Source organism: Anabrus simplex, chromosome 3, assembly GCF_040414725.1.
Source record: "Anabrus simplex isolate iqAnaSimp1 chromosome 3, ASM4041472v1, whole genome shotgun sequence".
Taxonomy (NCBI): domain Eukaryota; kingdom Metazoa; phylum Arthropoda; class Insecta; order Orthoptera; family Tettigoniidae; genus Anabrus; species Anabrus simplex.
In genome coordinates, this window is record NC_090267.1 from 90,491,658 (window position 1) to 90,518,927 (window position 27,270).

Sequence of the window (27,270 nt, forward strand, 5' to 3'; positions counted from 1 at the left end):
CCAAAAAGATAAAACTACTGTCTCGCCTAAAGAATGATCTTGCGCGCTCATGACTGAGGGAGCTGCCTTCTCTGGTACAATCATGGAAACACTTAAGTCAATTGAGGTGAGGCCGATACAAGCTCTTTGCAATTTGGGAAACATCATTTTTATGAACATGCCATATTAGCATGGCTCAGTCTTGAAAAAAACTTTTTCCTCGGTCGTCCTTAGCCTTTCTTCCCCGTGAATTTTCCTTCCAGCAGATTAGTAAGAAAGCTATTGTGCCGCAAGATGTGGCCAGTGAATGTAGCTCTTCTTCTTTTATCGTTAGCATCAGTTCTCTCTTCCCTTGAATTTCTTGCAGAACACTTTTGTTTGTTCTCTTTTTAATCCATTTAATTTTAAGCATTCGTATCCAGACCCACTTCTCGGACGTTTCCACTTGCTTAGAATCCTGAACTCTTATTGTCTTAGATTAAAGCCATACAATAGCACACGTCACACAAAAGAAATCACAAATTTCTTCCTAATTCCAAAATCTAAATTTGCGCAGATTAAAATATTTCTCTTATTACTAATTGAATGTTTGGCAAGAACTATTCGCCTTTTGATCCTTCTGATGTACCTGTTGTCACTGGTATTCAGGCTTCCTACATAAGGGACAACGTGTCGGTGCGACATAGTAAATAAAAAGTGTGAAAGTACTCGTGTACACATTCCCCTTTTTTGTGTGTGTCCTCTTAGATGAAATGACCTGATCATCATATGATATTTATCATTCATCACAGTATTCAAGGATTAACCACCGGGCTCAGACGGTGCAGGCGCTGTGTCGCAGAAGGGGTCCGGATACAAATGCTAAAAATTAAATGGATTGAAAGGACAACAAAGAAAAGCGTTCTGCAAGAAATTCAAGGGATGAGATAACTGATGCTTACGATATAAAGTAGAAGAGCTGAATTCACTGACCACATATTGCGACGCAAATTATCAGGTTCGATTTCCGCTCAGTCTGGTGGTATTTGAATGTGCTCAGATACGTCAGCCTCGAGTCGGTAGATTTATTGGCATGTAAAAGAACTCATGTCGGACAAACTTCCAACTCCTCGGAATCTCCGTAAGCCGAAAAGTAATTAGTGGGACGTAAAGCAAATAACATTATTATTCAGGTTTAACCCGTTCCATGCCGATTCCGTCGCCATGTTCAGGTGGACACTGCATATTGGAAATCCTCTTCGTGGTCCAAATTTGTTTTGATCCAGATTCGATACGGATTTCATCACCTTTTGCGGTCGGATGCCCTTTCTGACACCAACGTTATGTGGAGGGATTTGCTTTCAAATGTATATTTTGGATCTGAATCGAGAGCAGTAGCTGAACCTTTGTGAGAAGCACTACAGAAGTATCATTAATTCTCTGCCCAACTTTACTAATTAGTAATTGTACAACTTCATGGGATTCCATAATACTAACATCAGAATTCTCTAAATATTTTTCTGTTTGAATTAAAATCTTTCCAATATTCACAAGTAAACTAACATTAGCCTCAAAAATGATTCCTACTTACAGATTTGCTTTGCTGAAATACATTTTAAAAACGTTTGGACTGTCTAAAATTTCAATGTAGAGTGTTTACAGCCTCAACATTTTTAAAACCTTTTATAGCCTTTCTCCACCAGTTGTAAGAGATGACCCTGAAGATGGTTTTCAGTGGTTTCCCAATTTCACATCCGGCAAATGCTGGGGCTGTACCTTAATTAAGGTCACGGCCGCTTCCTTCCCACTTCTAGGCATTTACTTTCCCATCGCACCATAAGACCTATCTAAGTCGGTGCGACGTAAAGCAAATAGTAAAAAAAAGCATTTGAATGGTGAATAATTTCAGCCTATTCAATATCTTTAAATTCAAATTTTTTTTTTAGTATTTCCGTTTGTTTGGCAGAACAGGGAAAATTAGAAATCTTAATCAGTAACATTTCAATATCTGTATAACCTAAACAATTACGTGCGCTATTAATGGCATTGTGAAGCAAATGGTAAGAACTACTGGCTTGAAGGGATTTTTCTTCTTTCATTACTTAACAATTTCATGACTGAATTACGCTGGCCGTAATTAATACACTGGTATCATCGGCGGAGTATGATGATGTATTCCTGATATTCAAATGGTTTGACTTTAGTAAGTCAAATAACCTATGGACACCAATTGCTGTTTCTTATCCCCGTTCTATGGAATACACCAACTTAGTTTGGATTTCACCAAATGCGTGAAACTCTCGTACCGCAACTAGAAACTTTTTCATGTTTAGCTGATTGGAGGCATCTGTTGGTATGGAAAGAATATGGTACACTTTTTTCGGTCATTATCTTTTCCGGAAGAAAATACACTTCCATAGGCTAATACGTTCGTTACAATTATCTCAGCATTTTTCCACAAACTACAGATTTTTTGGACTCATCACATTCGCTGAACACATTGTGAAAATTTGATGGCACAGTCTTCTAGCTGAGATCGGATTTTCGCTGATGATGTATACAGTAATAAATAAGTTATAAGATTGTGAGCAACTACAAAATGACCTCTGTAGCGTTGTGAGATGGGCAGAAGGCAGTGGTATGATGAAAAACGGGGTTAAATGTCAGGTTAAGCGTTTCGCAAATAACAAAATTCCTCTCAGTTTTAATTACTGCGTTGATGGGGTGAATGTTCCAAATGGGAATCATTGTAAGTACCTACTGTAGGTGTTAACATAAGGAAATACATTCTTTGGGGTAATCACATAAATGGGATTGTAAATTAAGGGAACAGATCTCTTCACATGGTTATGAGGGTGTTTAGGGGTTGTAGTAAGGATGTAAAGGAGATGGCATGTAAGTCTCTGCTAAGACCTCAACTACAGCATGGTTTCAGTGTCTGGGACCCTCACCAGGATTACTTGATTCTAAAACTCGGCTCGATTTGTTCTGGGTGATTTCCGACGAAACCGTAGCGCCACAGGAATGTTGCAGAGTTTAGGCTGGGAAGAATTGTGAGAAAGGAGACGAGCTGCTCGACTAAGTTGTATGTTCAGAGCTGTCAGTGGGGAGATGGCGTGGAACGACATTTGTAGACGAATACGTTTGAATGGTTTTTAAAAGTAGGAAAGATCACATTATGAAGAAAATATTAGAAATCAAGAGGACAAATTGGGGCAAATATTCGTTTATAGAAAGGGGAGTTAGGGATTGGAATAACCTACTAAAGCAAATGTTCAATAAATTTCCAATTTCTTTGAAATCATTTAAGAAAAATCTAGGAAAACAACAGGTAGGGAATATGCTATCTGAGCGACTGCACTAAATGCAGATCATTAGTGACTGATTGAAGGTGGGGAGAAATGATGAAAGTCTTAATTATAGATGAAGTATTGACATCTTTTGCTTTGCTAAACCCAATCACAGGAAGTTATCTCAGAAAATGACCATGTTACGTAACTGGAACAGTTATGAACTGCATTTTTAGAATTAATTGTATTAATTCTTTCTGCCAATCTTTCTTTCTTTCTTTCTTTCTTTTTTCCTTTCTTTCTTTTTTTTTTGTGTTGCTCAGATTGTGGTTGTTTGTCGTGATTTGATTTCGTTGGTTTTACTCTACATAACGTGTGAGTCGTGTGGGTGCAATATTTTAAAATAAAATAGTGGGCAATGGCGACGAAGATGAAACGCCACCAAAAGAGAAAATAGCGTTTATGTGTACAAAACTTTCTAAATGGGAAGATGCATATTCATGGATTGGATCGACACAGTCTTGTGCTTATAAAGCAAACCTTTCGATCAGCGAATGTGAATTAAGTATGGCACATGGCGGCAGGAAGGACCGTGTAGAATACACGATCACTGCATATAATAAATTAGTACAACTTATTCTAAAATCTGGTTCATTTCATTGTTCCAGTTATGTCGTAAATGTAACTTAGAAGCTTTTCAGGCTGTCAACATATTAAGTTGAAAATAAATATTGTACGATAATATATCTTTAAAAACACACCTCTAAGAGGGTTTTGACTGGAGGGTGAGGAATGATAACAAAATATGCATTTATATAAAACCTTTTGAATTATGAAGTTAATATATCGAATGCTATCCTAGGTGTTAAATAACATAAGTTTTAAAACAACCCCTCAGAATGTAAAATGCGGGTTAAGATCCGAAAACAAATATATTCATTCCTTCCTCCGAATTGGTTTAACGTTCGAAGACAAAATTCAAATTGTGGGATATTCATTCGTTCTTTGTATAATAGCGTGTATTTTTATTCCTTGTTGATAGTGTGTGTCTTACAGGTGTGTTATAGCGTAGTATTTATATCGAAGTTGTGTGTTCCACGGACAGAGAAGCTCTTAAGTTACATTTAACTCAGCCGACAATGGAAAGTATAGCTTCCTTCTTAACAAATAATTAGGTAGTGTTCTGAGTCAACTTCCTCTGATTGTTTGTAGGTTACAAAATCAAAGCAAAAATGTCAATACTTCATCTATGATTAAGACCTTCTTCACAAGGGATAATCACATGGTGACGAACTTGGTCAATTAAGGGGTGATTCAGAGTTATCTATTGCATTATTCCACATTAGCTTTTGTGCGGAAAAAGGGTAGGGCCTAACATTATTATGAAGAAGCAAGATGCTAAGAATAGAAATGTAGGTATTTTTTGAACGATTGGACTATCTAATTCTGCTCAAGAGTTCACAGAAGCACGAAAAGGTTGCTAAGGAGAGTAACGGACTTGGCCATAGAGGGGAAGATAAGTAGAAGACTAAGTTGACGATCATTAGAATATTTTTAACGATTTTAGGATTAGAGGGCTTGAAATAAATGAATTCACAGTAGATAGCTACAAATAGAGAACCGTGGAAGCATGTGCATGCACTCGAATTGGAGTGTGCGTTGCAAAATTCGAGTGTCATTTAGGAAATTATAGTTGTGCTTCTATCAACTGCTGCTTGTAGTTCGTCGTGTTATTAGCATTTCTGATTAATGAACGTGATCACACGACCAAGTAAAAGTGTCTATAGTGGATTCTTCTGAACTTGGTAGGTGATGCGGAACTGAACTGCTTGATCTGTGCTGTAGCACGTTAACAAGGATTGTGAGCGAGTAACACATAACATACGTTTTTACACTTTTTATAAGTGGATACGTTTCTAATTACTTGGAAAATTTGTTACTTGTTGATCGATTGCAAAGACCAAGGTAATTATTTAAATCAAACCAGACAAGAATAAAAATTATGGTCTCTAATAAAATTATATTTTCAATTCTCGTTACAGCTCATCCGAATGTTCGTGTGTTCATCACCCACGGAGGACTCCAGAGTTTCCAAGAAGCAGCCTACCATGGTGTTCCTTTGATTGGCATCCCATTCTTCTTTGATCAGTTTTATAATGTTGCCAAGTTTGACGCTGCTAAAATTGGAGTGCAGCTGAAGTTCAAAGATTTAACTAAGGATACCCTTTTGGAAGTCATTGAGAAGTTAATTAATGACTCAAGGTAAGGTAGAAGTAAGGATAAGAGAAGTACTCTGAACGTCAATATGATTCCAGTCCATTTCAATAATAACAATTATCATCATCATCTTCATAACCACTGATCTGAGTTCAGGGTAGTCGCCCAGATGGCAGATTCCTTACGTAGTGTTTTCTGAAATAATTTCAAAGAAGTTGGAAATTTATAGAACAAATCCCTTGGTAAATTATTCAAGTCCCTACCCCTTTCTATAAGCGAATACATGCACCAATTAAATTTGTCCTCTTGAATTCCAACTTTATAATCATATCTTCATCTTACCTACTTTTAAAAGCGCCACTAAACTTACACGTCTACTCATGTGATTCCACGCTATCTCTCCACTATCGGATTGAAACATACCTCTTAGTCGAGTAGCTCGTCTACTTATTCACAAATCTTCTCAACCCATAGTCTGTAACTGGATCGTAATACTCCCCTTTTGTTGGTAATCGCCCATAACAAATCGTGCTGCTCTTTATTGGACACTTTCTAGTTCTCGAATCAGGTATCCTCGTGAGGATCTACCACTAACTTACATGCCCTCTCCTTTACGTACTTAATACAAATCTTAAATACACCCACAACCATACGAAATGTTTGTATAAACTTCATTTACAATTCCATTTGTGTCATTACCCCAATGGAGATTTGTCCTTATATTAACAATTATGTACTTACAGTGATCTCCATGAGGTTTTATCACCCCATCAACGCAATAATTAAAACTGAGAGGACTTTCCCTTTTGGTGAAATTCACAAAGTAACCCTTCACTGAGTTTACCATTATACCCTTATTGGTATTATTATTACTATTATTATTAATCCAAATAGAAAACCCCATTTTACACATGGTATATTAGGGCTGAAGATAACAAAACTAGATTAATACACAAGCAACACACCAACTAAAACTTAGAAATAGTACGACGTGTAAATTAAATTGAAGAATTTAGCATATGCAATATAGCAATTTTTTCAAATAAGGAATTAAAAGGAGCTTTATATTTTATTTCACACACATTTAAGTGAATCATTAATTAATATCTACTTCTTTCAAAAACGGGACAGTCAAATAAAAATGGTTAACAGTATGTTGCATTTCACAGGTACAATAGTGTAGGGCTCCTTTATATCAATTCTGAACCTCTCAAAATAGGCTCCAGTTTCTCGTTTCATGACATAAACTGTGTTAAATTATGGCCATGTGTTAATCTACTTTCCAGTCTATCCTGAATCTACGGAAAGAATAAGAACCAGTTATCCACAGATAATTCCATATATTCTCCATAATCAGTGTGTTAGGGGTAAACGTGCAGATATTAAGCTAGTCGGCAAAGAAAAATACATCTCACAATATATGCTATGTACTTTTTACCTTGTCCTATTAGTTTTCCCATAACTGAGCGAAATATTTCAGGACTTAATGTGTTTTGAAAGGCCGTAGCAGGATACGCCCTCTATGTCATTCTGTCCACGCGTAGTGGAAGTACAGTAGCAGAGTATAGGACTTGTTGAACCTGTTTCTTATCGCAGGCCAACACATGTTGCTGTGCACTTCCTCTGAAGGCTTGGCAAGTAGGAGAGGTTGACTCGCGTGCCAGGCCACTTGCTGTACTCGAAAACCGCTCTAGGGTAGCCTGTGTGAAAATAAAACAGAATCCTTACAGTGACGTCGAAGATCCGTACCAGCACATGCATACGAATCAAGTGTTGTGTAATTGTGTGTGATTTATAAGACGTCAATGGCATTACTTAGTGATCCAAGCTGACAAAATGAAAGTAAATAGTTAGTAAGTAAATGATAAATGGGCGCAACATATCTGTGCTGTTATTGCGACAGTCTACGATGAATTTATGACAATAGACAATGCGAGTTGTCAATGCTTATTCATAAACTTTTCAGGTCAATGAAAGGACGGTGGACACTGAAATAAAATGCTATAAGTATTCAGTAAAATTGTTATTAATGAGACAAATTTCAAAAAACGTAGTTGCATCCTTGCGTGAACATTGCTCTAAGGAAAAAGAGCTACTGTGGAATTGCCGCCGGGCAGTTTTAATAGAAGGCTTATTCTTCTTTTCCCTAATCTGTTTTCCCTCCAGGGTTGGTTTACCCTGGGACTCAGCAATGGATCGCACCTCTACCGCCCCAAGGGCAGTGTCCTGGAGCGTGAGACATTGGGTCGGGTATACAACTGGGAGAATTCCCAGTACCTCACCCAAGCGGCCTCACCTGCTATGCTGAACAGGGGCCTTGCGGGGGTTGGGAAGATTGGAAGGGATCGACAAGGAAGAGGGAAGGAAGCGGCCGTGGCCTTAAGTTAGGTACCATCCCGGCATTTTTCTGGAGAAGTGGAAAACTCCGGGAAACCACTCTCAGGAAGGCTGAGGTGGGAATCGGAAAACCTCTACTCATTTGACCTCCCGAGGCATAGTGGACCCCGTTCCAGCCCTCGTACCACTTTTCACTTTTCGTGTCAGAGCTGGAAATCGAACCCGGGCCTTCGGCCGCTGGCAGCTAATCACATTAACCACTACACCACAGAGGCGGACAGAAGGCTTATTACTGGACAGTAAGTGCCGATAGGTAAAATGATGACTGTAATGGACCCGTTTAATTAGAACTTCCGTAATAATAATATTATTACTGCTACTACTACTACTACGGCTACTACTACTAATAATAATAATGTCTTTATTTTCCACTAACTGATTTTCAAGGTTTTCGGAGACGCTGAAATGCGATAATTTTTTACCGCAGTATTTTTTTAAATGCAAGTAAGTCTACAGACACGAGACTGGCGTATTTGAGCACCTTCAAATACCACCTAACTGAGCCGCCATCGAACCTGCCAAGGCGGGGGTCAGAAGACCAGCGCTCTATCGTTCAAGCTACTCAGACCGGCAGAACAGCTTAGAGTAAGTTGGTCGTGGGGTTAGGGGCGCGTAGCTGTGAGCTTGCATTTTGGTGATAGTGGGTTCGAACTCCACTGTCGGCAGTCGGGAAGATGGTTTTCCGCAGTTTCCCATTTTCACATGAAGGAAATACTGGGACTGTACCTTTATTAAGGCCTCGAATGCTTCCTTCCCACTTGTATCCCTTTTCTCTCCCGTCGTCGCCGTAAGACCTACCTGTGTCGGTGTGACGTAAAACAATTTGTAAGTACATGTTTCGGTAATTTTGGAGACATGTCTGCAATTATAAGATTAATAATACTTCGGACTTGTTAACAGTTCACTATTTTATTTAGTGTTTTCCTAGAGATTACGAGCTACGAAGTTTGAGTGGGGCGTTTAACATTTACTTTCATAATAGTTAGTAAAAATAGACTAACACAGTTATTATTATAATGTTGCTAGTGGCTTTACGACGGATGCAAGCTGACAGCCGCGCGCTCCTAATCGCACGGCCAACTCGCCCAGTTATAATAATAATAATAATAATAATAATAATAATAATAATAATAATAATAATAATAATAATAATAATAATAGTAAATGTTTACGTGCCTATGGAGACGCGTGGTGTCGGAATTTTGCCCACAGGTATTCCTTAACGTGCTTGTAAATCTACCGATCAGAAGCGGACGTATTTGATCACCTTCAAATACCAGCGGACTGAGCCAGGATCGAGCCTGCTAGGTTCATGAAACTAGTGCTTGAACCGTCTGAGCCACTCATCCTGGCAACGTTTATTTTGATACATTTAATAGGCACTGCAAAAGCAGCAGTAAGCTAGAATGCTTTACTTTACCATTAAACATGTTCTTTTCGTTTGGAAGTACGAAAGGAAGGTACTTTTAATTTATTTATTTTTATAACATGTCCCTTATTGGTATGAAGCAAAACGTTCCATGTGCTTTGACAATTCAATTCTGATACTAGTCACTTCGAAATCCTCTCCCATGCATTCTTCAGTTGACGTAAAGAACTTTATTTGCGTACACGACAACACGGGGTGTTTCTGCGTACGTTGAGTTGGTCTCCAAAAAATCCACGATATTGAAATCACACTGTGGGAGAATATTCCACGTAAACAGTTCGACAAAATCATTAGACCTGTCACGTGCCGGTTCGGTTGTCTGCTGTTCCTAGCGCCGGGGATGTGGTAGGACGGGTTCCAGCCCCTACATGAAACCGGACTAGAGGTATGAGCTCTCTGTCTGACCTTGACCTGAATAACAGCTGTCAGAGCGGCGAATTATCGTCCGTACTAGTACGCGAGTTACTTCGTAGTAGTAGTAGTAGTAGTAGTAGTAGTAGTAGTATTTGAATAATGCCAGTGTATGAAAACCACGAATACCATGATAGTGTAGATGCTAGTGTATCGTGTGGCAGAACAGAACACGGGTCGCCCTCCATTAATCTATCGGGAAAGACTTCCCAACAGACGGGTGCCGAATCCAGAAACGATACTTGCTGTACTGCAGCATATTCGCGATACAGGTTGTGTAACATCACGCTTTGAAAAGCGATGGCCTGGATGGCAGCGTGTAATCCTCTTTTTTGCTAGGTGGTTTACGTCGCACCGACACAGATAGGTCTTATGGCGACGATGGGACAGGAGAGGGCTAGGAGTGGGAAGGAAGCGGCCGTGGCCTTAATTGAGGTACAGCCCCAGCATTTGCCTGGTGGGAAAATGGGAGACCACGGAAAACCATTTTCAGGGCTGCCGGCAGTGGGGTTCGAAGCTACTATCTTCCGAATACTGGATACTGGCCGCACTTAAGCGACTGCAGCTATCGAGCTCGGTGTAATCCTAGACGCGGAAGAAGACATCCTGACAATGAAATGAAATGGCGTATGGCTTTTAGTGCCGGCAGGTCCCAGGACGGGTTCGGCTCGCCAGGTGCAGGTCTTTTGATTTGACTCCCGTAGGCGACCTGCCCGTCGTGATGAGAATGAAATGATGATGAAGACAACACGTACACGCAGCCCCTGTGCCAGGGAAATTAACCATGATGGTGAAAATACCCGACCTGCCGGGAACCGAACCCGGGACCCCTGTGACCAAAGGCCAGCACGCTGACCGTTTTGCCATGGAGCCGGGTATTCTGACAATAGTAAACGATGATCCCGGGCGCCATACGCGAAGTATAACACGTGCCGTTGGTGTACCAACTTGGTCCATACGTAGGACACTGCATGAAGAGCGAGTGCATCCTGACCACATTCAACGGGTGTAGTGTCTTTCACAGCTGATTACCATTTTTTACGAGTTGATATACGTCGCCACGACACAGATAGATCTTACGCCGACGACGGGACAGGAAAGGGCTAGGATCGTGAAGAAGCAACCGTGGCCTTAATTAAGGAACAGCACCAGAATTTGCCTGGTGTGAACATGGCAAACCACGGAAAACCGTCTTTAGGGCTGACGACAGAGGGGTTCGAACCCACTGTATCCCACTCATGGGCTGTGGAACATTCTCATTCAGTAGAAGAAGGCAATTCCAGCACCCGTTCTGAATTAATACCTGGATGGGTGTAGTAGGAGGTCGGTTACTTTGACTAATCATCTTTTTTATTAATGTTACCTTGCTCCTGTAGATACAGTACGTTACTGGAGCTTTCAGAGGACGTGTCGCTTCGATACGCAGGACCACGTGGATTTTACACGATGGTGCAGACATTTCCTCAACGGTAGACAGGACGATGTGGAACTATTAATTGGCCAGCCAGATCTCCAGACCGTATTCTAATGGATTTTTATGTCTGGGGGGACTTGAAACACAAAGTATATCGAACTGAGGTAACCACTTCGGATGACTTCCGTGAACGTATTTTTTAAGCAGCAACTGGATTCGGAGAAGTGAAGCCTGCATAGAAGCCCAGGGTGATCACTTTGAACAATTGCTACGAGTTTTACTTCGGTATGTCAGATGTTACGCCATTTCTGCAACGTAATGGCTTGGGAGTACAGTACAGAATCGATATAGTATTTTGAGTCTCGATAGTTCGATATTCTCATAAATCCGAGCAGAGAAATTGATGTACCGGTAGCAAAAATTATAAATGGAGAGTTTGAATGCGCGAGTGCTTGTTAGTGGCGAAAACTGACCACTGCACATGGAAGACCTGCTTGTTAAAACGCTAGACTTTGACCTTGAACGTAGTTCGGCTGTACCTCAATCCTACCCTGCACTTAGTTTGGGTTTATTACGTGTGTTCGAGCAATTTATATTTTGTTTCTTATTCACTACGAGTTAAAACAGAAGACACTTTGCGTTTCTAAGTGCCGATGACCTTAAAACAGCAATCATCATCATCATCATCATCATCATCACGTACAAAAATTCAATAAAATGTTTGTTTCATATTCATCACTACTGAAATAGAAACTGTAAGTAAACATTTAACTTAAGAAGGTTGCCCAGAGTGTTTTGTTAATTTACAAAACAAAGTTTAAAATTTCTTTTAGTGTATGGCAGTCTGTACGTTTTTGTTTTCTAAAGTGTTGTACAGTAATGTTTAACACAGAAACATTTTTTGTACAGAGGCGTTTTCTTGTACGTTCGTAAATCCGTGATTTTCTATTCGAGATAGTCTTCTTACCGTCCACCTGGAATTACGGAGCCCCTACTGTATTTTAGTTCATTCTTTTCTACAACAGAGTGTTACTATTACGACTGTAGTTCCTACGACCACGCCACTCTTATATCTGTGTCATTAATGTGCGCCTTATTCGGCTCTGTCCTGCTTGAATATTTGGCACTCGTTACTTTCGCCTTCCTCTTCTTCTATTGCAGCCTTATATCTGAACAGGTTTTCTGTATTCTACCGACATCATCTTAACACGCAGTAGCGTAATCTGCTGCGATTTGTTATTAGCACTATCATAGTAAAATGTAGGATGTAGTTGTGGCGGAATCTTCTTAGATACGTTCGACATCTGTGAATTGTGTATAATTTGATATCTCATCTTATGCTCATGAAAGCGACCATCGGCCTGGCGTTCAGGTTAATAGCTACATGTCTCTAACGTGTAACCTTGTTTATGTTTTTCAGATTTGTTGATGTCTATGTTTGATATTTATACACAATACGAGATAACAGCTGACGCAACCCCACGAACTTGACCTGGTTCTCGTCTTACGCATAGTAATGTGTAGTTAACTACTGCGACCGATGTTGCCTCACGTGACGTATATTTCGTCTTGTTTCCTCTTAAACCACGCATATTTTACTATTTTCTTCCACGTATTTCAGCTTTTAATGACCTGATAATAATAATAATAATAATAATAACATTAAGTGCTTTACGTCCCACTAACTACTTCTACTGTTTTCTGAGACGCTGAGGTGCCCGAATTTAGTCCCGTAGAAGGTCTTTTTATGTACCAGTAAAAATACCGACACGAGGCTGACGTACAGTATTTGAGCACCTTCAAATACCACCGGACTGGGCCAGGCTCGAACCTGCGACGTTGGAGTCAAAAGGCCGGCACCTCAACCGTCTGAGCTACTCAGCCCGGAAGGAGGCACGAAATGTAGGTACGTTTTATTTAGTTGTATAACAAGCTTATTATTCCTTTGAAACTAAACGTCCGATGTGTTTCGCTAATTCAATTCCGATGCACACCGGCGATCGTACCGTATTTCACGTCCCGGCGCACCTATTCCAACCAATAATTATATCAGACGCTCGTACAGGTCTCGCACCGACACAGGTTTTCAGGTCATTTCCATACTCACTAGACCACGGGGCTGATGATCACAGATATCCCAATCCCCTAAAGAACGTAGCAGCAAATGAACCAGTATTAACGCTGAGAATTCGATACATCTCCAGGGTCCGAAACCGATGACTAGTGTTATCTGAAGCCCCTAAGACGGAAACTAAATACTAACAACAACAAAATCAGTCTGGCTACAATGTAACGTAACATGGCATACACTACTGTAGTAGCCGCCTTCAGCTGTTATCGTAGTTCAGTTGCTTTAAACATAAAACCAGTTTGACAAGTATGTTACTTAACATCTCGTGCATTGCATAGGTAGCGTTCAGCTGTTTCAGTAGTACAGTTGCTCGTAAACATAAACAGAAACCAGTTTGGCACGGATGGTGCGTGACTTGCCGGTTAACAAAGGGAAGCTATTCATTTACAAGAAGAAGGCATATTTCCTGTTCTAAAAACACCGTATCTCTTTGCTCTCGAAAATAACTTACGAGGATTACTAAAAGTTTGATATATAGTGGTTCGTCACATCGTTCCCTATTGCTAGAAGAAATTTCTGCAGGTATACCCCTAACATGCTGTATATTAACAGAGTCCGGAGTGGTTGCAGTTTCTCGTTCCTTCTGTACAGTTATGTCCTCGATCCTGTATCATGCAGATATGCTTGTTGTCGTGTAGTATATGTGATCTTTACAGCAAGCGGATGTAAATTGTATTTGTCTTGAATTGCATTCAAAGCAGCCTGAGAATCTTCCAATATTCGTGCAGTGCAATTGTGACACTGAAACCATCATATCACTCTCTGCTGTCTATTTTACGTTGTCGACGTCTTTATACAGTCGCGCACAACCCTGTAACTTATTTATTCGACCAGTATAACATCATCTGCAAAATGCTTATCTCTGAATCCAGCTCTTTACTCATGTCATTTATGTATATAATAAAACATAAAGGGCCAATAATACTGCCCTGAGGAACTCCTGTCTTTTTCATTACGGGATCAGATAACGCTTTACCTTCTCAAATCTCTGAGTTCTATTTTCTAGAAATTAAATCTCCCATTCAATCGCTCTTTTGTCTAGTCCAATATCACTCATTTTTTCACTACTCTTTCATGATCTACCCTATAAAAAGTTTTGGACAGGTCCGTAGTGATACAATCCATTTGACCTCCTGAATCTTAAATATTACTTTACCCTGCTGAAATGCTGCTAGTTGAGTCTCAGTTGAATAACTTTTCCTAAACCCGAACTGGCTTCCATTAAACCGATTAATACATTCGCAAATATATCGAATATAATGAGAAAGCACGCTTTACCACACGTTGCATGCAGCCCATGTCAAGCTGACCGGCCTGTAATTATCAGCTTTATGTTTCTCACCCTTCTTTTTTTACATAAGGGCTACTATAGGAACTCTCATTTCATTTGGTACAGCTCCTTCATACAAACAGTAATCAAATAATTCCTTCAGATATGGTACTATTTTCTAATCCATTGCATTTAGTATATCCATTGACATCTTATAAATTACAGCTGATTTTTTAGTTTTAAATTTTTGTACTTTATTATAAATATCTTTGTTATCATAGGTGAATTTCGGTACATCGTTAGTATTGGTCACCTCCTCCACCTGTACCTTATCCTTATGTTGAACATGTTTTAATACTGTAGAATGAATATTTCTACCTTCTGTAAATCCCGCCCTTCCCCTATATACACATTCCCCTTGTTCATTACTGATTCCTGGCCAGTCATTTGTGGTACTTGTTTGTGACTGAAGTATTTATACCCTTGTAATTTTCATGAAAATTCTTATGACTAACAATTTTGCTTCTAATGATGTTTTTCATAGCCGACATCTTCGCTAGATGAAATTTTCTAATACGTTTGGTCAATTTTTCCCTACCACCACGCACAACCAATCCTAACTCTCTTTCTAACCTGCACCTCGTTCGCAAGCTCTTTATTTCTCTGTTATAATATAGTCTAGTGGACCTTTACAGTTCTATACCAGCTTTAAAGGGACACACCTGTTTTAACATTCATCAAGAACTGTTTTTAATCGATCCAATACGCTCTTTGCATTTCATTTACCATATAACTTTGATTATAATGAATTACTTGTTTTTAATTCTTCATTCGTTTTTAATCATATGGTACGCCTTAATAATCCTAGTTTTACAACTCTCATTCCTATCACATTTACTTTTAACTACGACTAAAACAGCTTCCTGATTACATTTACCATCTATACCTTCATTTTCAGCACAGAACGTATGCGGTTTTACCAACATCACATTCAGAACATTCTTCCCAATACAGGGTTTCTCTTATAAAGCCAGACCGTCCAACGGCGTTCCTACTCTCCGCGACCTAAACAGCTGTACGGGAGGCGCGCGCATAGCTCTTGATCTTGCAAGGAGCGTTCACGTGTTCTCCTAGCATCAATAGCCAGTTTGAATCTCAGCTGTTAACCTGGTGAGACAGTTATCATTGAACACCATATTTTCGTATGTAAAATTTAAGTACGAGTCGGCTCGACGGTGACGCGATGCAATTGTTGAGCAATTTTATGGCGCAGTGCCACCTTCACGAGCACAGATTCGCGTTATTGTAAATAGATTTGAATCTACTGGCTCAATGCTCAATAAAAATTGTGCGCATACGAAAAGTTTTAACAAACGAAAAGCTAGGTGATATAGCTGCGAATCTTAAACGGCCAATGAATAAATCACTCACAAAATTAGCGCAATAAGTAGGGGTCTTGGTTTCTTCTGCACACAGTGCTACAAAGCTGTTCACATCAAACCGTACAGGTTTACACGGTCCTATTGTTTTAAACCTGATGATCCAGTCACAAGTGTGAAAAATCATGATTGTTATATTGCATCATTGAATGACAGTTTATTTGACCCTCAGCTTGTGTTCTTCTTGGATGAGGCCTGCTTTCATCTTAATGGTCGTGTGAACAGTCATAACTCTCGCTATTGATGTGCATAAAATCTCAATAGTGTTTATGAAGTCCCTCAATGAAGGATGAAGACTGACACTTCCAACATCTTTCATGAGGTAAGAAATATAAGATTGTATACACACTCAACCCGCCAACCTAACTAACAAACCCTCGTGGACCGGTGGAAAATGGCTAGAGACTGCCAGGAACTGACTTCGGGCCTCTTAAACTAAAGAATAACGGTAAAAAAAGGCATGTACCCAACACAGACCGATTAGGAGGACAAAATAAGGTTTATTGACATAACTTGGTAAATAGAAAAATGAGAATCCTGTGATGCAGAAATATAGACAAATGCTCACCTTGTAGTGAAAATAACTAAATCTCAGCACACACGCTACGTAACACATTCATATCGTCCGAAAAGACGAACATGAAATGCACCGCATTAGGGTTAAGGGAGAAAGAATACTCACATTCATAATTTTTAGAGTATTGTAAACACAGTCGAGTCATATGAATCACAAAATCCAATCTTATGAATTTCAGTATACGCGTCACAAGAGCGTAGTGTAAAGTGATTACAACAATATTCAATTCTGTCCTTTTTTGACAGAAATAACTAAGATTTGATGCTAAGCATTTCTTTCCTCAGAACAAAACGTTAATGATACGTGAAATAAACAACGTTTCACATCAAAAGAATACTATCATAACATCGGAATATACAAGGCTAAAAATCAGTTCATTCCTTTTGGAAAAAGATAACAACAATCTCCAAGGAGACTTTATCCCACTAGAAAAACGCCAGAAAAGTAAACCTGGCAGAAAAGGAATAAACAAGGAAGACAAAGAGATAAGGCGAGTTGTCTTAGTTACGAAGGTAAACAAATATGTCTTAAATGAAATAAATAGAACTGAGATAAAAATCCCGAAAATGGGCAAATAAACATGCAGATACAGCCGAGAACTAGTGTAGGATAAATTAAAAAGTAATTGTTGTTGCTATTTTGTTTTACGTCGCACCGACGCAGATAGGTCTTATGGCGACCATGGGATAAGAAAGTCCTAGGAAGTGGAAGGAAGCGGCCGTGGCCTTAATTAAGGTACAGCTCCGGCATTTGCGTGGTGTGGAAATGAGAAACCACGAAAAACCATCTTCAGGGCTACCGACAGTGGGGCTCGAACCCACTATCTCCCGATTACTGGATACTGGCCGCATTTAAGCGACTGCAGCTATCAAGCTCGGTTTAAAAAGTAATAGAAATAAAGCAACACCCGTATGACACGAAAAATAACATGGATCCAGCAATCATACATCAACATACACACACATACACACGCACGCACGCAGAGACGAAAATAAGCAAGGTAGAATAAATGATATAGTGTGAAGACACGTTACGATGAGACTCGTAACAGCACGAGAAAAGTAATCATAAGCTCTTGAGCTTGATCCAAATGAATAGATCAGAATTCTGTGTTGCAGAAATATGGGCAAGACTCACCTAGTCGTCAACATAGCCAAATCTCAGTACACACGCTATGTAACACATCCATATCGTCCAAAATGGCGAACATGAAGTTCACAGCATTAGCGTTAAACCATATGGACAGAATATAAGCTCCAGCGAGACGTAGAAACCAAAGAGAATGATAAAAGGTCTCTAATAAAAGCACACACAAACACATCATCCACATGGATTACATGGACCAGTGTTATCTCCCGCCTCTGAGTAGGGATGAACACACAACAAGCAGACGAGAAGAAGATGAAAGACATAAAACGCCTGCAACAAACGAAATAAACTCAATCTACAGAACAAAAATCTCTCAGCATGTAACATGGCAAGCCAAGAAAGGTAAAAGAGATATATACCTGAAGTCTTGAGAAATAGAATCCACAGATTCTGTTTAATCATAAACATTGTTTCAGAACGGAGATTCATATAGGCCAAATAAGGAATCTTTTTAAAATACCAGTAGAAATCTGTTAAAGTCATATCATAGCCCAACGCCTCCATCTCTTTAATCCAAGTCATTCTTGCCTCTCTTTCAGAGAGTAAAAGAAGAAAAGAATGGTAAGAATGAAATGCTTCGTAATTCCTTCATAAGAAGAGCCTCCAGCTGTCAAATATAGGCTAATTATTTGTCAAATTCGAGAATACTAAAGCAGTCAGATTAATCTATGGCATCGATAACGAACACGATATCAGGAGGTACAACATAAGGGTAAATTAGTGGCATAAAACTTAAAGCAGGGCGGCCATGCGGTCGCTCTGGGTTTATGAGAGAGACACTGTGGTTGGTTTGACCACTTTCCTCTTGAGCAAAACTTCCCAGGTTAGCTTATTTAGTATTTGTTGAACATGCTCCGTGTCATTCTCATTACCTTCGCAATTAACATTTGGTTAATTAAAATCACCCACTACAACAACATTCCCTTCTGTGTGGTTTCCCACATAACTGATTACATCATCAAGTTACGGTGGTGGTGGTGGTAATTATTGTTTTAAGTGGAAGTACTACTGGGCAACCGTTCGGCTTCATGGATAAATGTTCAGCGTGCTATCCTTTGGTCACAGGGATCCCGGTTTCGATTCCAGGCAGGGTCGGGAATTTTAACCATCATTGGTTAATTTTTCAAGCACGGGGGCTGGGTGTATGTGTCGTCTTCAGCATCATTTCATGCTCGTCACGACGCGAAGGTCGCCTATGGGAGTCAAATCGGAAGACCTGTACCTGGCGAGTCGAACATGTCCTCAGACATTACCGGCATTAAGAGGTATACGCCATTTCATTTCATTCAATTTCATTTCATTTCACTGGGCACCAATCCTCTGTATAACAATAATCAGACAGCAAAAATGGAAGGGATCCCACTCTTCGAAAAATGGTAGCAGCCAAAGAAAACCAAGGACCACGAAGGACGTGAAAATGAAAGACTCCCTAGGGCTGGAGTGCTCTAATGCCGTAAGGGCAGGAAAAGCACAAGAGTTGGCCAAGGGAGGTTGGATAGGATAGATGAAAATGAGTATGTGGAAAAAATGCTTGGACTCAGCTAAGAGCTCCATGGTCGTCAACTCGTGCTCCAAAATTCAGAGCCCCTGGGGCCCCCAATACTCGCCTCTTACGATAGAAAGGGGATACCGTGAGTGTTATTTTACCAACCCCACTCACAGGGTGACCTCATCAAGTAATTCCTCATCAGCGTCAGCGCCACCGTCCCTAGGTTTGCACACCCCAAGAACATGAAGTAGCCTATTATCTTTAGAGATGAGCCTTACACCTAGAATTTCATGTTTCTGATCCTTAAGTCATTCGTTGCTTAAAAATTCTTCCTTTTCCAGTTTGAATACTCCCCATCCTACCGTTCCTTCAGTCCAGTTCCATGACCAAATTTCCGCAATCCCTAATATATTTTAATTTAATTAATTCCTTCCTTTACAGTACTTGTACAGTTTAGCACGAACAACTTTATAATTATCATCCTTACTTGACGTCCAGCTCACTGTACTACTCAACCACAAGATGTTCACAAGGAGAAATGTGATATATATCAAACCTACAATAATATATTACACTGAGAAATATCATCCGGACTCCGTAGAGTTATTAGGTTTGATGATACGAACAAGAGGCGTCATTACTCACATATTTTACAACTTTTGTAAGAAATTTGAATTGGATAATCGATGTATTAAGGGCAGTGGGTTAGCAGACCTGAAGGGCTCGTTAACATTAGTAAGAGATCATTTATATCTTAACTATATCTTTGTCGTGTGAGGAGTTCCTCGTGGGTCTCAAAATTATTGATTGATACGATATTTATTAAGTAATAGGTAGGCTGTAATATGGTATACCAATCATTTATAGACATATTTTACACGACCCTTGTAGTTGTCAATCAAGCTTTGTCATTTCGGCAGCCTCCAATGGGGGAAGCAGAAATACAAAGTAAATGCATTTTTTTCTCTCTATCACCGCTCCATAGACCACCCTGTTTCCCTGAATAACTCTCTATAACCCTTCTAAACTGTCCTTACACACCCTTGCAAATAATCTCTCTCCTTTCTTACAGTTACCGTGACAATATGAAGACCTTTTCGGCAGTGTACCGGGAAGAAGTGGGACCATCTCTGGATCGTGCGATCTGGTGGATAGAATATGTATTGAGACATAATGGTGCTCGGCACTTGAGATCGGCAGCACTGGATCTCTCATGGTACCAGTACCTACTGCTGGATGTCATCGCTTTCGTACTGCCGGTTTCAATTATAGCTCTTATTGTGATCTATATAGTGTTAAGACGACTAATGATGTTCGTCAGGAGTTTTATACCCTCTTCTAAACTAAAAAGTTCTTAGGTATATTTCTTTCTTTATTTATTGTTTGATTTATTATATTACGTTACAATTTATTTTCCCTTGGTATATTCAAGTAAATCAAGACTTGTTATAACGATAAACAATTTTAATGTGTATTTTGTATCATGTTGTTATTTATTTTCTTAGCACAAATAAAATGTCTACCTCAAAACTGACGTGTTAACAATATGGTGAATACCAAACTGAATAATATGATTGAGATTTACAGATGAAGAAGATTAAGATTTCGTAAATACGGAATGTCTTCTATTGTTTTCAGGCTGAACATTGATTGATTGATTGATTGATTGATTGATTGATTGATTGATTGATTGATTGATTGATTGATTGATTGATTGATTGATTGATTATCTATTTATCCTGGCAAGGCCAGTTGGTTTTCTCCTCCATCTTCGTAGCTCAAGGAATTGGACGGTCGCCAACTCTGTTCAATGTCGTAGAAACTAATCTATATACATTTAGCCTCTAAGAGCGTTTAAGTTGAGTCATGACTGAAATATTTTATTTTTCGCAAGAAGAATTCAAATTTTATAATTAACAATAGCAAGTCTCGCTATCAATTTTGCCCTAAGGCCATTTTTAATGTCTTAAATTTCCGATTTAATGCGTGGTGGTGCAGCGTTTAAGAGCAAGCCCACGCTCCTGTCAGACAACATTAGCTAAAACGTTTTCAGCTCTTTGCCTTGTATAAAATGCTCCTTGTGTCAGAGTTCCTGTAAGATTCACCTGAAATTTCCACATAATGTTTCAATATGAGCAGGAATTTAAAACAGCTCTGCATTTTGTTATCAGTTGAATATTACCTTCATATTTTGCCGCTAAAATAGCACTAAACTATATTTTAAAATGTTTCACGAATAATCAAATATTGAAAAATTATATCTCTAAAAGTTTACAGCATCCATCTGAATGCAAAAGCCCGGAAATGTTATCAAATATATGAGTATTTTTGACAAGTTTGCCAAGTTGTAGGACAAAAAATGTAAACTTTGCCGCAAGGAGCATTTTCCATGCAACGTACAAAAATAGAAGTTATTTGTTAAAAAATTTGCAAAAAATAAACCAATCAACTCCAAGTTTTGTTTGGTGTGATATATTATTAACACGTGCTTGTGTTTTACATTTCTTGTGGTAAATGATATAAGTTTCAAATTTCAGTCATGACCATAGAGTTAGTAAATGATACACTAGAGGTAGCATTGGCGCCACCGTCTACGAGAGAATCACTGTAGCGAGCGGAGCATGTTGAAATAGCAGTTGTTTGGCAAAACGTTCACTCAGCTGTACTCACCAATGTAAATAGGGGACTTTTAAAACTGTGTGGATATAGATAAGGTTTAAAATTCTTACATGTAAACATTCTCAGCCTACAGTATACTTGCGATGCTTCTCTACAGTAAGAAAGGAAGCCTAAAAAGAAAAAATACAGGAGTAAATGCGTGATAAAAGAGGACGGTGTTCAGGTACAATTAAGTAACACAAACTCTATTTACTGTTCAAATTAAGTCTCCTAACATCATACATTTAGACGGAAGGCACGTATATTTCGCTACTTTTGTGTAAATGACCAACATACGTTGTAATGACCAAGACTTTGATATAATTCTGCCCAACGAAAAGGAGAGTGTTAAATTATATGACTGAAGAGAACTGAAAAAATACTTACAATATGTTTTATAATTTGCTTTACATCGCACCGGCGGGGATGGCCCTTATGGTGACGATGGGATAGGAAAGCACTAGGAGTGGGAAGGAAGCGCCCGTGGGTACAGCCCCAGCATTTTCTTGGTGTGAAAATGGGAAACGAGCGAAAAACATCTTCGGAGCTGCCGACAGTGGGTTTTGAACTCACTATTTCCCGAAAGCAAGCTTACAGCTGCGTGGCCCTAACCGCACGGCTAACTCGCTCAGTCAATAATTTATTAAGCTTGTATATAATCCAATATGATATTTAAAGGAATAATAATATTGTCGAAAGTAATGGACTCAGATGTTCACCCAGTGTTGCACATCTAGTCTCTAACTTTTAAAACGTGGTAAGGTACGAATGGGGACTGCTACACGTATTGTATGAAGGAAGCAACAAACTGTATATACAGAAAATATATTCAATAGCTTTTAATATAATAAATACACACAAAAAGTGAAAAACGGTGCACAATTCCAGGTTATCATGCACATCTTTTCTTATTTTATTTTTTCTACTAGTTTGGTTTATGTCGCACCGACACATGATGAATATGGGACAGGAAAGGGCAAGGAGTGGGAAGGGAACGACTGCGACCTTAATTAAGGTACAGCCCCAATTGCCTGGTGTAAAAATTAGAAACCATCTTCAGGGCTGCCGACAATTGGGGTTCAGACGCACCATCACCTGAATGCAAGCTGACAGCTACGTGGCCTAAAGCCTGGAACCATTCACTGGGTATCATGCACATGAATTTTCCGGATATTTGCTTTCAAAGACATGGCCATTCAGTAAAAGGAAAATGGCCTCCCTTATGTTTCGTAAAACAGTAATAATTTCAGACTTCAACGTAAGATCTAAAGAATTTCATTCACGTCGACAAGGGAATCAGTCACGAAATCAGTCCAAGTAGGCCAATTCACATGACAATAAGTGTCAGGCAAAGTAGAGAGAGAGATTTATTAAAAAAATAAATAATCCGTCCTCCAATGAGGGTGACCATTTGGATCCGCAATACAGTTTCAATTTCAATGAAGTTTAAAAATATCAAGAAATGAAAATTTAATCGTTGATGCTGTTATCTTCTTTTTTCCCAGGGTTAGTGGGGGAGGAATGTCAATCACGTTCTCAGGTACAGATGGAAATATTAATGATTTGCAGAGAGAGACCCTCAGTATCTGTATTACTATTTTTTTCTAACTCGCAGAATGGAACTTTCAAGTTTTGTAGGAAGTTCGATGTCTGACTAGGGAGGGCGCCTCTTTCTCCGAATAGCAGGCCTCTGACAATCCACCGATTGACAGGTATTTTATACGTAGATGAAAGTAAGGCAAGCATGGAACATACATAGTTTGCTTTTCTAGGTCCACATCCCGAGCCTGATTAAGGTCTCTTTCAAAGCGAATGGTGGGATCTAAGACCATTCCTTTAATGTTCTCTCTGTTGATGGCCACGATGACCGCCCTCCGATTAGAGTCATCGGTAGAGGCGCAGTGAACCTCCTGGTGCACCTCCCATCAAGCCTTGAGCAATCCACGTTCTTACACGGTGGTGGCGATAGTTGCGCATTAGTTCAGTGCTCCGGCAGTATCCCAGCACATGTCCAAGGGTTTCTGTCCCGTTGCGGCCATTTTGGCGGCAACGGGTTGTGTTGAATTACCTACCGGGAACCGACCTGACTGCGGTGAGGTTGCATGTCATCTTCACTGCATTTATATATTCAGAAGAGGACAGAGGTGATTTATGAGTCATCAAGGAGTTTGCTTTCGGGCAGTCTAAATAATATACTACTCCTTTTCCTTTATGTGGTAGCTGGCACCAAGACTGTTAGGATCGAATTCTCATAATTTCACGTAGTTTTCTTCCTTCAATCTTTGGGGGAGGGGGGACTTTCTTTTTTTTTGTCAAGTCTGTGGAGTGCCATATCTTGTTCTTCAGGTAACTTCCTTACGTATGGCGGGTGAACGTCCTGAACATGAAGTAAGCGATTACAAATATTGTAATGCTGTATATTAGCTTCTCATTCTGCGCAAATTATTCCAATCCTTCTGACCTTTCTGGAACCTCTCTATGCTGACATTAGCTGCAAAGGAGACTGGCATTTCCCTTCAGAGAAAGATATACTTCAATTTATCGCGAAGCTCCATTACTGACGCCAACGGCCGTAGCCGTGTTGAAACACCGGATCCCGTGAGATCTCCGAAGTTAAACAACATTGGGCGTGGTCAGGAGTTGGATGGGTTGCCACGCGCTGTTGGTGGGGGGTAAGGGAATGGAGGAGCGGAAAGGAACTGGCCCCCTACAGCACGTAAACTCAGACTCAGGGACACCTCTGCGGAGGTTCTTACCTGTCTTCGGGCAGAATAACCCTTACCTTACCATTCGTGACAGTGCCATACAATCCAGTTTTTGCCAAACAGCGCGCTCGTTCAACCCTGCACGCGACTGTGTATTATTTACTAACTCTATGGTCATGACTCCCCTTAACTGAGAGAACGTTATGATAACTGATCTACTTCATCGTGTGATTGATTTACTTGTTCTTTAAGAACCCGTTATCAAAAGAAATGTGTAAGGAAATATTGTCAGTTCGGAATAGGTGACAGCCTGGAGAGTTATCAACATTCATACGGGACGACAAGACGAAAGGTAAGTCTTTCGATTCCTTGTATAGGGACAATGAAGGCCGAATGCGGGGCGGCCGGCAATAATGCCACCGAGTGATGATAACTGCAGCACATTTGCGACAATGAGGACGGGGCGAGCAGCGTAAAAGGCAATATCGTCAGCGGTCCATTCCAAAACTGGCTAAGTGCAAAATATTGCGATGTTGAGATTGAAAGTAAAAGAAAAGTCATCTCCACCATGAAGGCCCTTGTATGGGTGGAAGGTAAAGGCTACCCCTATCCATAACCTCGGCACTTGGTGGGGTAGAGTGGTTAGCTCTACGCCCGGCCGCCTTTGCACAAGGAATAACCTGGTACTTATTTTTTAAATGTAGGTTGAGAGAGCTACAGGATCATATGCACATCCGGAAGTGGAAATTCCGTTTACTAAAATTTGTCGACATCCTGACGGGGAATCGAACCCATGTCCTTCCGAGTGAACTGAGCACGCCTTTGCATCCTCAACCAGGCGGCCCCTAATTATCACATGCACATTATTTTACTCGACTTCCCACTCATTAAGGGTGGTGGCTATAAGTAGCAGGTAGTTTACCCCTTCCTAGCGGACAGTGGTAATTCAAAGGAACACTGTCCTAATCGGACCTCTGGTGAGGGCTTGCTAAAATTAAAGTAAAAGCAAAGCGGCAAGGTTAAGTCTGGTGATCAAACATGCCGCTCGCCAGAAAAGGGCTAAACATACTCGTATTTTTATCACACAAAGTACAACAAAAGAAGAAACATGAAGACAGTTACAATACAAAACACACGTCGTTCAGATACCGTCTCCTTGAGAAGTGGGAAGCGGGACAAGTTTTGCAATGGGCCTTTTAAATTCTCCATAAAAAGTACGGATAGTGGCGACGCGTACTATTCGATCAGCACATAGGGTGGACCCGATCAATTAGCGCGAGCTTCCAACACAGTGGGGGAGGGGTAATTGTCTTCCTTGACGATCACTAATGTGCCAGGTTGCACATTATTGTTTGATAGTGTCCATTTATTCCTCTGCTGCAGGTGGGAGAGGTAGTCTGTTGACCACGCCTTCCAGAATCCTTGGAGGTGCCGTTGTAGTTACTGCAATCTAGAGAGTACATTGAGACGTACATTACTCAAATCTTGTTCGGGAATTGTAGTGATAGTTTATCCAGTTAGAAATTGACCTGGAGTGATAGCAACTAGATCGTCGGTTTCATCGGATAGCCGAACTAGGGGTCTAGAGTTAAGTTAAGACATGCTTCTATTTGTGTTGTGAGAGTTGCAAGTTCTTCGAAGGTAAGGTATGCCGTTCTTATCACTCGTCGAAGACGATGCTTGAATGATTTGACGCCAGCCTCCCAAATGCCTCCGAAGTGTGGAGCCTGAGGCGGAATGAAGTGCCGCTGAATACCTTCAGTGCTAGCGAAAGTTGACATCTCTCGATATTAGTAGTGGTTTTGCGGGGGTTCTGCTGCATTCGGAATCCGGTGGCTCCTGGACGAGGCCTGATCCGGTGAGTGACGTCATAGCGCGGTATGAGCTGGTAGCTACGAGCGTGCTCGTAACTTTATTTGACTAAGATCGTACTCTTAACCTTACATGACCTTACACTGGCTACGTGTTCAGGCTTAACCTTACAGGTCCTGGAGTCGACCTTAAGCTTAAGGGCTTTAGACCCAAGTTTGATACCCAAGAATGGCAGCTTACCCTAACTGCCGACGTGATTATGGTCAGGAGTGATAGCGTAACCCAACAGGCACGCATTTGACGCCAGACTTAAGTTTACTAGGGCGTTACAGACTCAAGTTTGAGATTCGAACCCAGGCTCAACATAACTAGACGAGATGAGACATAGTTTAGGGGCTTTTGGAGCTGAGCTTGACACAAGATGACGGCTGCACATATGACTAGGCATATGGCGTAAAGTGTAGTACATACGCTTTATTCATAGGGGTTTAACGTTGGAAGGCATCCTCAGGGGGCTTGGAGCTGAGCTTAGCACAAGATGGCAGCACGGGACTACAGAGATGGTGTAAGGTGTAATACATATGCTTTATTTATAGACGGCGTAATATTGGGAAGCATCTTTGGGGCTCTAAAATGGAGATCGAGTCCGAACTAAAATAGAACTAGTGCGGGACTAAATTCTGGCACTTCACCGACTCTAGAACGTATTTAGTAGGACGTAAAGCTAATATTATTATTAATGGTTGACCCAAACAGAGATCGAGTCGGGGACTCCCTTGAACAAGAGAAGAATGACTGCGGGACTAAATTCCGGCACTTCGGAGACTCTAGACTCCTGACCTAAGGGCGTTAACTGTAGAAACCCAAGTTCGATGCATGTGCCTAGACTTAACTAGACAAGATGAGACATGGTCGAGGGTAACT

The 27,270-nt window shown here is 40.3% G+C and overlaps 1 protein-coding gene across 1 annotated transcript in view; it reads left to right on the plus strand.

The window, feature by feature from the left end:
* LOC136866666 (UDP-glycosyltransferase UGT5-like) overlaps positions 1-20,529 on the plus strand; it is an 89,904-nt gene extending 69,375 nt beyond the window's left edge. Inside the window, exons 6-7 of the mRNA XM_068226800.1 lie at positions 5,291-5,510; positions 20,244-20,529. Coding sequence (XP_068082901.1) covers positions 5,291-5,510; positions 20,244-20,529 — 506 coding nt within the window. The remainder of the gene's footprint in view (positions 1-5,290; positions 5,511-20,243) is intronic.
* The last annotated feature ends 6,741 nt before the right edge of the window (positions 20,530-27,270 follow it).